Below are 13,106 nucleotides of genomic sequence, written 5' to 3' on the forward strand. Positions count from 1 at the left end.
TTTTATCTTCTTCTGTCTTTTCTGCTTTGTGTGCGCACACCTATATCGTTGCCTTCACCGTCTTCCTCTCCGGTGCTCAGATTTGTTTGTCTCACAGTGATGAGGCGAGCTGGCGGAGCTGACATTAAATTAACTGGAGCTGTCAACGACAGAAGGAGGGCAGCCAGGAGAGGAAGAGAAGAAGAAAGAGCAGGGAGAAAAGTAAAGGGGAAACGAACAAGGAAGAGAGAAGTGCGAGAGAGTGATAAAAGAGAGAAAAAACATAGCACGGGGTGAAACCCCCCCCCCCCCCCGACACAAAAATGTGATGAAAATGTCTGGAGGGCATTTGGATGGCGTTATTATTTCTCTTCTTTTGTTCATTTTTATTTTATTTTTTTTATATATTTCTGACTCCTCTCGCTGCGAGGCTGCCCTGTGAATGACTTATCAACTCTGTACATGTGATTGTTGTTCTGCAGCGTGTTGGGAGAGACCGCCTGCCTCGCAGACTGTCAGCAAACGCGACGTTCAACTCGGGGAGGAGAGAGAGAGAGAGAAAAAAAAATAATAATAATAAATTTCCCAATGCGGAAGGCAAAACAGGCACGAAAGGCTTGCATTTGTAGGTAATGAGTTGTGATATTAAGTCATTTCTAACCTGTCACAGCTTCACTCGCTCACTCAGGCACACACGCACACTGTGAGGTGAATAGGTGCCTATTAAATAACAGCTCACTCTTATCAGGGCTTAACAGTAAAAGTACTTTTATATATGAATACGTGTGTGCACAGTTTTTGTGTGTGTGTGTGAAAATGCTTGTGCTGCGAGTGCGCTTGCTGGCTCTTCGCAGGAGAAAACGGGGCACGTCAACTCACCCACTCTCAGTGCATACCTGCACGGACCGACAATACATGAAGAATGCAGAGCTGAGAGGGATGTAGAGACATATGAAGGAGACAAGGAACAAAGTAATACAAACTGGATGAGGAAGTGAGATCATGTAGAAGAGCCTCAGTCTCAGTCTGTTGTCAGTGATTTTGTTGTTGTTGTTGTTGTTGTTGTCATGATAACACTGTCATTGGAAGATAATTAGGGCTGGAGAGTCGAACTGGATTTAGTGGTCAGCAGTCATGTTTCACGCAAGAAACACGACTGCAAAATTTGATTTCAAAGCTCAGACTGCTGCTGTCTCCGATACTCTAAACTAAGTATGTTGTTCATGTGCAAATAGAAACAGTAGCTAGAAAAAAGAAAAAGCAATGTCATATTTACCCTTAGTTCATCAAAGGTAGCTTACAATATAATTTCACTCGTGGTCTGAGAGAATCACGATTTCGTTTGCTTTTGGGACACATCATGTCAAGGAGGCTGCACCGTCAGTGACTGACAGTTCTTTGTTTCACACATCAACGTGCACTTCTCCTCACAAGTGACTGGACAAGCACTCAACTCCTGTTATGTTAATGAGGTTTCTTCTTACTTAGCACTAAACGAGTTTTTTTTTCTTCTTCCACGAAATGAAACAAGCTTTTCAATAAATCTGGACACAAAAGAAAGCCGCGTACTTCAAGAACGACGCAGAGCTTGCTTTTAGTAATTATTCACAATGTTGAAGAGGGTCAGCAGGTGAGTCGCAGCACTGATTAGTCAAGCGCATACTGAGAATGCAAGATGTAGTTTGGCTCTGCGAGACCGATACGCACCGTACCAATCTCATGCAGAGCTCTTTAAGTAAAGACCCTTCATTTAGTGCACAGCTGAGAATTTGAACTTGGGTCTTCCGAAAGGCACATTCAGTTCGAAGTTGACGTGAACACGATCGTATTGTAACATCATTTAACATGATGCTTTTGAAGACAGATGTAATGCAAGTTATTGACATCGTTCCGTAGGCTTTGACTGTCGTTTGGTCAAAACAGTCTGAAATGTTTTCAGCCAGTGCTGTTTGAAGTTCGTAAGTCTTGGAAGGAAACTGCCAGTCACCTCAGTCCTCATATTCTACGGCTCTTTCGTCACATAATAACTCCCTCTCCCCTTCATGCGCATGTGTTTGCTCTTCCTTGTCATCGTGCATTTCTAACCAGCATTTAGGACAGAAAGAAAGAAAGAAAGTACTTTTTCTTAGTATTTATAATTTACTATTACAATTGTGTTTGCCGGTTACTTGTAAGGGGCAGCGGGAGACTTGTGCTGTGTTTCCAAACGGAGTACTGACATACTAACACTCAATATTTTGAGCGCACAAGTGTGTTCACACTGACAAGTGTGGAAACATGCAGTGCACTGCAATTACCGGGATGATGTACTCAAAACGGTGACCCGCAGGGAAGGAGAAAGGCATAACATCAAGGAGTAACGGGTTCAGATTTTGTCGCTCGATCGTCGTCATCATCACCATCATCATCGTCATCATCAGCTGTGGAGATTCGGCACATTTTGCGAGCAGTAGTCCAAACGCCGTCGGCGTGCGTCTTTACGCGCCTGAAACTTAAGCGAGCGAGCGCACGTCGAAGTTTGTGACCAGTTATCGGGGAACAGAGAGAAGCGACGGGGAGCGCGATACCCAGCGAGTAGGAGTGGTGCGGGGGAACTACGGCCCCTCTGAAGCGCAAATGTCACTCGAAACAACACCGTTCCTTCATGTTGTTGTGTTGTTGTTTTTTTTCCCTTTTTGTATTTGTGATTTACACTTTTGGGCTGCTCATTTTTGTGGTTGTGTTTTCTTTTGCCATGGAAACGGAGACCACGCCAGCAAAAATGTTTTATAATTCGAGAGCGAACGGCCCTCCACTACGAATACATTTTGTTTGCATATTTCATTTAGTTGTTAACTTCTTGTATCGTCCCAATGTGGCGTAATAAACAGCGAGCGCTTACCGCGCGAGCGCCTCGGTCCTGACCGCGTCGGTGTCGCTCCAACAGTCCCGTTGAAGCGCGCCCTCTCGTGTAATATTGCTGAAGTATGGCATTTGGAAAACAGCCCGGGTCATGTCCTTCCGTTTTTTTCTGCAGGCTTGCTCGACCGGCTGAAAAACGGTCCGTTAGTGGAAGAGCTCGTCTCCAACCAAACACTACCGGGCCGAGCAGCACTAAACGGCCTGCTCTTTGGTCTCCTTATGCCTGCGTGGAATATTTTGTTTTGCTTTTCCAGATATGAGTCTAAAGTTCACATAGCACATAAAAAAAAAGAAAAAAGACTTGTATCTGTTAGCACTACTCTTACAACAAAAGAATCGAGTCCAGCCCGTAGCACAAGCAATGGTTTCTACTACTGTCATTTCTGGGAAGGTTGCCATCAAACATTAACAATGTATTTATGTAAATGAGTATTGTTTAATGCATGGACAACACCACAGGAACACTTCACCATGGCAACAAACCAGCCCAGAAGTCTCGGGCAATGTACAGTTATTTCCACGACAACATCATTAAAAGTTTGTTGAATGCCATCATGAAGTGCTCTAATCAAACATTAGCAAGTGGAAAGCAGCGATGAGACCTCAAGGTGATTTTCAGCAATTACCAGTTTCCTCTCGCAGTTATTATTATTATTTTTTTTTTTATCCTTCTTACAGTAAAATTTGAGTTGTGTGTCTGCCAGCATCTATATCTGTTATGTGCCCTCTGAAAAGGAGAGGGCGACTTTCAGCAGTTCAAGAGTTTCAGGAAAAGCTTTTTTATGAAGTGTCCATGAACTGAAACTGGTCTGGTATTAGATACTGTACTCGGGGCATGGAACTCCTCAGGAAAACCTTTTTATATGTATATATATATATAAGATTTCACAGTGAAGAATGTGGATTACTCTAAGCACCATATTTGTTGTTTTCAGACAGATAAACTGGACATCTTAATTCACTCTGCTACGCAAACAAAACACAATCTACACAAACGGTGTGTCAAGAGACATCAGAACCGTCTTCAAACTAATAACAGCTTTTAACACCAAGCAATACCGCAGCGCTGCCGTGTCTCTGCGCGCTTATTAAAGTGCTTTAAAGAACAATGTTGCTGTAAAAGCTAACATATTGACTTTGGTATCCCCGTCCCACTGGTGATTACAAACACCCTTAACCATTCAAAGTCAAAGATGTATGGAGGGTCCATCAAACGCACACACGCACAAAGAAACAACGCTGAAACGGAACTGGCAAGCCACCAAGACACTCAGTAGAGCCAATCTCTCCCCTCACCCGGCAGGCTGTGAATTCCCAGTTTGTTTTGCAGCGACAATGGGATGTGTGTGCGTCTGTGTTTGGTGCATGTGTGCAGATAAAAAAAAAAAAACAACAACACAGCAATCACCGAATGCAGGCACAAGGGCCACCAAACTAAATGCTTGGACGAAGCTGGCATGAAGACTCCTGTGTGTGTACGCGCGCGCGCGCGCGCACACACACACACACACACACACACACAGAGAGAGAGAGAGAGAGAGAGAGAGAGAGAGCACATATGATTAGGAATGGATATGCTTGCCAAGACAGTTTCCCCTCTGTTCCAGAAGGCGCTGAGGTGCTTAGCACACAGTGAACAGAGCTCAGCCTATATAAATGGAAAGGAAAGAGTGTGACAGAAAAAGAAGAGGAGAAGGGTGGGAGGTAAAGACAGAAAGCAACAAAGCATGTTGGTCACCAAAATTGCAAAAAATTAATTGGTCACACCCACGTTGGCTTGCATTTGCGTCCAGCAATTGCACTTGGGGCCAAGTTTTAGGAAATTAGAAGCCAGTGTTTTTTAATTTTTTTTTACAAATTTTAAGTGAAAGATACATCAGCGCAAATACTTTCATTCATTTTTTTTTTTTTTTTACTTTTTTTATATACACCAATATATAGACTGCAGTTTACAGCAGTGTGTGTTTACTGGCAGTTAAAGTCCCTGGTATCACAACGGAAAGGCGATTTCACTGCTATTCCCATAAATGAATCACTTCAACATTCTTCGTTACAATGTGTTTACTGTAGAGTGGCATGTAGAGCACTGTACTGTCTGCACAACACGTACACTACACAACCTTCCTTGTATACTGTGTGGTAATGTCAAAGTCAAGGGCAAACGAGAGCACTGTTAATAGCAGGAGATGAAGAAAAGATGGATTTTTTTTCTCTCTCCTTGTTTCTGTTTCTTCAAACTAAAGTAGGGTCACAGAGGCGGCTGCAAACTAGGGCAGTGACACACACACACACACACACACACACACACACACACACACACACACACACACACACACACACACACACACACACACACACACACACACACACACACTTACCAGACATTGTTTCAGCCAGCCCTCAGTTGGTTGGTTAGGTAGTGTCAGCCAATACTCCTAGTTTGTGTTTGTTTGTGTGTGTGTGTGTGTGTGTGTGTGTGTGCGTGCGTGTGTGTGTGCGTGCGTGCGTGCGCGCGTGTGTTCCCTCAGGCTAAGCTGACCTTCTCGACCTCCAGGCACACACACCTACACATACGCAGGTATTTAATTTTTTTTGTCAATGATGGTCCCTGAATATATCCTGTGTCGATTAACATCAGCACTAAAACAAAATGCTATGCGAATGCTTTGATCATGCAAATATTCTAATTGCACTTTCAACACGATTGTCTGTGTAATCTCACTGCTGCAGCTTTGACTGGCGTGCAGATAGATGCTGGTAAAAAAAAATTTGAGCAGCAACACGCAGAGAAAAAAAAAAAAAGATTATATTTTTAATGAAACGGTTCTGAGGCGTGCTGAATGACAGCATGGGAAATTGACTGAGCTAAATTGGGCTTAACCTGACAAACATCAACATGGTAATTATGTCAGGGTTTTCTCTCCATACTTTACTGATTGCTTTCCTGAAACAAGTGTTACACACCTTAACAAGAAAGGTATCAACTGAAGCCTAAAAAAATTAAAAAAAAAAAAAAAATGTTTTGCTTCCATATGTTGAAAATCTAACAGCTGCCTGGATTCTGCTGTTCAAGAGTCCGTTAATCAAATAAATGATTTATATTCAGATAAACACACAAGCAGGAGCTACAGCAAAAATAATCTCAGCGGTGGTTGCGGAAAATGTTGAGGAATTTTCTTCGTTAGGCAGAAATGAAAAGGTCACCGCCTGAGATGGTGGCTAATGAGAATCTGTCAGCCTGTAGCTAATATCAAGAACCTCCGTATTAGCAAATAACTCATGCCAATTACTGACATCCGTGAGTATTGGGTGTATGTTTGACAGCACTTTCATTTCAAAAGTACTCATCTTCTGTGGAATTTGATCGCAAACAAATTGTCCTGAACAGTCGATCAGGCCAGTATGAAGGGCAACTTTCCAGCTTGAAGAGAAGACCAGATGGTTCTGCAAGCCTCTGGATATCATATATAAACAATAAAGTTCAAACATGTAAAATGTTCAAAATATATTCATGATGTTTCTCTTGGTGTCTGTGAAGGTGGATTGTGGCGAGTTTGGAAGTGATTTTGAAGAATTTCTGGTCTCACTCGTTTCAAAGAAGGATATCAATCTACATTTGTGCCACACGGTAATACAAATGTCACGTATATAGAATTCTTACATTTTATCATTGGATAGCAACACATGTGGGCGGCTTACATTGACTTTTGAGAGAATTCTTCATTTCCATAGAATCAAATTTTTAACTCATCCTGATCAAAATCCCCATTATGACACTTCAGTCTATATCTGGAGTGCTATAGTTCAACATGTGAGCATTCGGGCAACTGTTTAGCCATTGTTAATAGTTTGTACTCTGTGAGAAACATAATTCATACAGTAGCACCGTGCGGTTTCTTTTATATGTACTTACCTGTCAACAGAAAGCTGAGCAGAGGAGTGCTGCGCGGAAGAAGAGACCAGAACTCATCGGCAGAAAATTGCAGGCACAAAATATCCCAAATTAAAAGTTGTATGGGTTCATTCCTGTACTTATGCAATATGTTTTAACTTGTTGCACCACACACTGTATGATTGACACATTTTACACAAAAAAAAAGACTCCTTATGATCTACCAAGTTCAGATGACAGTATGTCATTTAAAAAAAAATAAAACCCAGATTTACCCAGAGTGCTTCACTGTGATGCACCTTCCTCTATGTGGCATCTCAGCCTCTTGAAACGACCGTATCGCACAAACATTCACGCCCTTCTTTAAGTGCCGGCGACATTTCCAATGCTCTTATGCGAAGCCAAACCACTTGGAATTTAAAACATTTACATCAACGAAATGAAAAGCCACAACAGATGAGAGATGACGCGGGGAACCGCGCTTGCATTTGTCACGGGTCCAAAGTTTCTCCGTTTTCACATCAAAAGGACGTCGCTGCATGGATGACAAATTGACAACAGCTGCAACTAAGACAAGAACCCAGAAACTCTTGCTTTTATTAGAAACAACTGAAGTGAATGATGCGAAGTGAGTAACGATCTTCCTCCGATGGATCCCGCCTCAATATTTCATAGTAAGCGATGATCTCCCAAAACATAAAGGCTGCCGTTGCATCCATATTTCATTGGAGAACAATGCAGTGTAACTGACATACTCGGGGAGGAAATGTGCTTACGAAGCATCAAAAGAACTGTCGCACGGTATGGATGGCTGCAGAATAATATAGGGCACTGCTGGATGGATGTAACAAGCTTCATAGCTACACGCATCATTTGATCACATAATACAAAGCTTGTGTGCGCGCGCGCGTGTCTGTGTGTACGACACGCATCATTTGATCGAGTAATATAAAGCTTTGGTGCCTGTGCATGTGTGCGAGTTTGCTTGGCATGCGTCATTTGCCCGTACGCTACAAAGTCGCGGTGCGCCGCGAGTGAGACATGCATCAGGCCAGGTAAGAAGAAGCCAGAGTGCATGCGTGTGTCTTTTGTGTTTTGTAGACACATCTGTGTGTCTACAAAATGTGCGACATGCATCATTTACTGAGATAATACAAAGCTGGTGTGTATGTAGGCTACAAACAGTGGTATATCTAAAAAGAGGGCTTTCTGAATGAGAGAGCGATGAGGACTGTCACTCCTGAACCACGCGCACACACACACACACGCACACACACACACACACGCACGCATAAATATACAGGCATACGGAGGGACTCATGTGCCAGTGCAGCGCGACATAAACCGGGGCATGCATTATTAACTGTCGGGGATTTCTCCTCTTGTGTTGGGACAGTTGTAGCTCAAAACAGAAAGAGAGCAACGCAGGCACGCTCGATGCTGAGAAACCGAGCAATCAATAATTCAATAAATCAGTCAGTCAATCAACAGTTTGACAGTTTAACTCATGACAAGTTGATTTAGACCTTTATTTAACTCTTCCGGGTGGTTGCAACAATGACAAATAAAAAGACTGCCTGAATAAAACCAAGCATGTTACAAGACGTCCACACAGCATCAGAATAGTTGGAATACAGGGAATCGCAAAAGAAGAAGAAAACAAAAATCTCAACTACCTCCGGTGATATCTAGCAATGCTAACAGAGATATCTGCCGCTGAGATCTCAGCTATTCCAACAAAAGGTGTTTGAATTTTGTTCATGTTGATTTGGATAATCCACGAGTGAATTATGAATTCAATAGATAATCCATTATCCAGAGTTAAAGTGATATTGCTTTTTTTTTTTTTTTAAGCAGGGAAGCTCTACAAATTAAATTGTATGTGCTTTCATTGTATGTTTATGGTGTCAGAATAAATCTCAGGAGGATACCAGCTAGACGCCACTACAGGTCGGTGAGAAGATATGAAATTACTCTTTATGTTTTGGAGGCGAGTTGTCATATACAAAAGAAACAAATCAATTTGTGTGTGTGCTGTGGTAACAGAATGAGTATCAATAACGACCACGAGTCCGGCAGTCAGAACTGTCCACCTGGACATGTGCCAGGTACGTTATCAAGTAAAATAAGGGCTATAATACAAACGTCCTGTTTGATGTATGAGGAAAAAAGACACAAAACATTTTGAACATCCGATTAAACAACATAAATGACAAACTTTTGCTCGGAAAATATACCATCCACGTCCCCACTTCAAAAATAAATACTTTCAAATGAAGGTTAAACATCACCTTTAATCTGAGTAATATACAGATCATCACTCGTTTCCACATCATAAATCAACGCAAACTAAGCACAATCATTCTCCTGCCGGCTCAGCGGGAGTGACTGACAGTTTGATCATCCGCACGCTTTTCTGGTGATCATAATGTCGTGCTTGGTTTATCTGTGGAACAGCTACATCTACAACCCCAAAGAAAGTTTTACATGTATTTACCAATATCTGGACAATGTCAGGCTGCAGTCGTCAGTGAGCAACTGACAAAGCATGTGGCCTTGACCCAAGAAATTGTTTTACTCTCATAACCAAACGCAAAGAATTTGTTCTTGGAAAAGATTCTAATTAATATCGAATTTGTACCAAAAAAAAAAGATATAAATAGTGGTCTGAAGACTGGTGGTCTGTCATAGTCGCAGCACATGTTTGCTGCTCTTTCTTTACTGGCAGGGGAGGACACTGACATCGCTTAGTTTGGCAGATACAAAGTAAAAAGACAGCACAGTGGTCGACTACGCACTCAGCACTCAGTACAGTTTCTCTACGATAAAGGCCAAGATGGCAGCCGCCAGTGCGAGTCCAATCCCCAGCTTCTTCAGCACTTCCCTGTCCACACTGTAAGAACCAATCAAGAAAGTGCACGAAGACGACACAGAAGCAGGACCTTGGACGCCATTGGCCATATATTCCTGTGGGGAGAAACATACAGATTACATAACCACATTCAACGCAAATCAACAGAGGCAGAGATTTTGTTTTGATGCCTCGTTAATTTAATATCATCTTAACATGTAAAATAATTAATGACGTGACAGGTTGCTTGGTGGGGAACTTTGCTGATTGCTCTCCTCTTCAGAGAAATAAAGATTCCTGGATCAGCTACAGATATTGCACTTGCAGTAATCAAACTGCATGGCAGATATGATAAGACCGAAATGAGGCTCTCAGCCTACTCTGCCTGCTCCTTAGGAAAATACTGCGCCAACTGGAGACCAATAGTTTCAACATTTGAACTTTAATATCTTCGTGAAATGATATTACTATCGCTCTGATATCTGCAAACACACATACACACCCAGGCCTTTCTCTACTTTCTCCCACACACAGAGATCGTTGCAGCTCCACACACAACACGTCCATAATTCGTAATGACAGGACCATCAAAGATTAAATCAGCTGGCTGTGGTCACAAATCAAACAGCAAGGCTTGACAGCGAAGTGGTCAGTGATCCAACACATCCAATGTGTGTAATCAGAGAGTTCTGTTTAGTCCTAATGTGTTGGACCATTAAAAAGACATCTTCTGCTAAAGAGAGGTGGCAATGAAAGATGGGAAACAGCAATGCTGAGAACAGCAGAGCGGGAGATAAAAGATAAACTGTCGGGAGGGCAGGAAGAGAAAGATCAAGGAGCAAACCTTGACTTTGTTTGTTTAAATTAAAATCAGGAGCTTATTTTGCTCCATCAATCAGCCAAATCATAATTCACTCTGCGTCATGAAATAGCCATCTTATGTGAGGAGGGATATTACCATCTTTCATGAATCATTGCTGTTGATCATTATGTACTTTTATAAATAACATCTACTAATACCATTTTATATTAGGATACACAATATGTTAGCGGTGAGATGATTAAGGCGAGCAAAGAAAAATCACATGGATTAACATGTCCTTTACTTCCTGTCTTGTACTTGTACGCTCACCTTCTGCCTCCACCTGCTTCCTCTCTAGAAGTCAGTTTCAAAACCATCATGAATTGAATTTTAAATGCAGTGCTTGTTTTGGATATTTTGTGGATGAAAGCTTTCATAAAAACCAGCCATTTGCTTATGCAAATGAGTGCATTTCAATTATGGTGCTATTATCTCTGTGTAAGCAGTTAATGCATTTTTGTAGTGATCCAATTATTGCAGAGTGCTGTCTATTGAATCAAGCTGATGTTGAGAAGGTGCACTGTGACGTAGTTAGAGAAGCTCGGAGAGAGACATGAGAAGATAAAAGCTGTGTTAGAGTGCCGTAGCAGCATAGACAAAACAAGACAATAAAGAAAGAAAAAAAAAAAAAAAAGGTGTTTGCATTACACTAACACATCCTTTTAATATTACTTTGCTCCAATGTTTCTACATAAACTAAAACGTCACATAAATCAGCTTTAAACGCAATTTGGCCAGATTTGCATCTAAAGCAATGACTGTTTTGAATTTGAGGGGTTTCAGTGTTAGGCGTGCTGCTGACTGTCAAACATGCACATTTAAAGGACACACACGAGCGTATGATGCTGCATCCTCAAACAACACTAAAAGCAAGTTTTGATGAGAAAAACATACCAAAATAAGCTGCCATTTTTAGCCGTTGACAGTGTTAATACAATTCAGCTGGTAACACTGAATATTGATCACAAGCCCGATTTCCCCCTGGCCTCCGTCCTCCCTCATTGATCATCATTCTGTTTGATTGCACATTTATTTAGTTTTATCTGAGAGCGGAGACCAGCGGTGCGATTTTAAGTCAAGCCAATTGATTGCTAGATAAATAAATAATACTGCACAAGATGGGTCTCCTTTTAATTTGAGCGTCAAATAAATTGGACGAGAGAACCAACACTTGTTCTCCGGGTGCGATGGGAAATCAATGTGCATGACCTTGTGATGGTTCCTGTACATCTCTTGCACGACAGCTGGTAAAATGCCTTATCATCACGCAGCTAAATAATGCAGGGCGATATGAAGCAATTGATCAGAATTTTGAGAATAACCTTTATCAAGTTCACTACGGCAATAACTGTCGGAGGTTCGGCTTTGATATTTACCATAGGTTTATTGACTAATTTGCTCTCTCTCTCCTTCTCCTTTATTCTCACACTTCCACTCAAATCTCCTCTCTCAATTGTTACACAATGAGAGGTCATTAAATATATAGATATATATCTATATATCTATATATTTTCCAAAGTAGAAAACTCCAAAATTGGCTCAAAAAGTTGCATTTCAGGAGAATTTGTATGCACACCTCGTGTTGCCCTGTGAACTGAGAGTGAAAGTACGACAGGCTTTGTGGAGTACACACACACACCTACCTGTATGTACAGGACGTATTTGTACGTGTCGGTACACACCTACACATGTTGCGTGTGCGTGAGCAGCTGCACGGCGTATGTCCTCTGGCTCGCTAGCCTCCGCGTTACTCCTGCTCCCCCTGTACTCTCTGACGCTCGTGAATGCTGCCTCGCCGCAATTGTGGTGAATGGTCTCCTCCGTTACGGCGCACAATGGCGGGTGGATAGTATGACCGACGACGCCTACGTGACGCATCCATAAGTCGCTTACAGTAACTTCAGACAATGGTTGGCGGGGGCAACCGGGGAGGGAGGTGTGCTGAATGTGAGGATCATCGCTGGACTCCCTAATGGTAAAAGTGATATGCTGTTTTGTTTGGAGAGATGCTTGAAAAACAATAAGGGTGCTCTCTGGCAGGGTGTATTGTATGGTGGTAGGCCTGTCATAGTCATAGTGCACGTACTACTCGTCAGGGAGCCTCTCGACTGTAAAAGTGGTATCGTGACGTTAGCTCGTTAACGATGAATGGATGGCGAGTGAGACAAAAAGTAGGTTTTCTATCATTCATAACTTGTTAAAAAACGGAAATGAATGAGAAAAACGGCACATTTCATTTTCTCCTGAGTTCTCAAGACCAAGATGAACCTTTAATGGAAGCTGTGACAAAAGGAGCTATGAAGCAAAGGACTAATGAAATGGAAAAAAATAAATAAAGTTGAGCAGCAAAACCATTATCTCTCCATATGCTGACAGGCCAAGTATACTGCCTTCTTCTCTATTTATCTGTCTCTCTGCAGGTGTCTTTTAACAACAGGGTGTCAAGACTGAACAGCACAGTCTAAAATCTATTACTAGTAGGGAGGATAAGTGAAAATCCAAGTGCCTGTAGGTGCGTGTCAGCACAGTGGGGAAAGAGGGAAGGAGAGGAGCAAAGAGGAGATGAGTGAAAAACACAAGAAATGAGGAGAGGAAGGCGAGGAAGCTGGAAAAGATGAGAG

At 42.1% G+C, this 13,106-nt stretch overlaps 1 protein-coding gene across 2 annotated transcripts in view; it reads right to left on the reverse strand.

The window, feature by feature from the left end:
• Nucleotides 1-9,420: 9,420 nt before the first annotated feature.
• The window catches only part of cdkal1 (CDK5 regulatory subunit associated protein 1-like 1), a 227,498-nt gene continuing 223,812 nt past the window's right edge, over nucleotides 9,421-13,106 (reverse strand). For both annotated transcript variants that reach the window (XM_069693222.1, XM_069693221.1), the window contains one exon: nucleotides 9,421-9,739. In XM_069693222.1, coding sequence (XP_069549323.1) covers nucleotides 9,578-9,739 — 162 coding nt within the window. In that variant the 3' untranslated portion in view covers nucleotides 9,421-9,577. The remainder of the gene's footprint in view (nucleotides 9,740-13,106) is intronic.

The sequence above is a fragment of the Brachyistius frenatus genome, unplaced genomic scaffold (genome assembly GCF_029030835.1).
Source record: "Brachyistius frenatus isolate BFR_SWC_R1_liver_20210118 unplaced genomic scaffold, ASM2903083v1 Contig_14, whole genome shotgun sequence".
NCBI lineage: Eukaryota > Metazoa > Chordata > Actinopteri > Embiotocidae > Brachyistius > Brachyistius frenatus.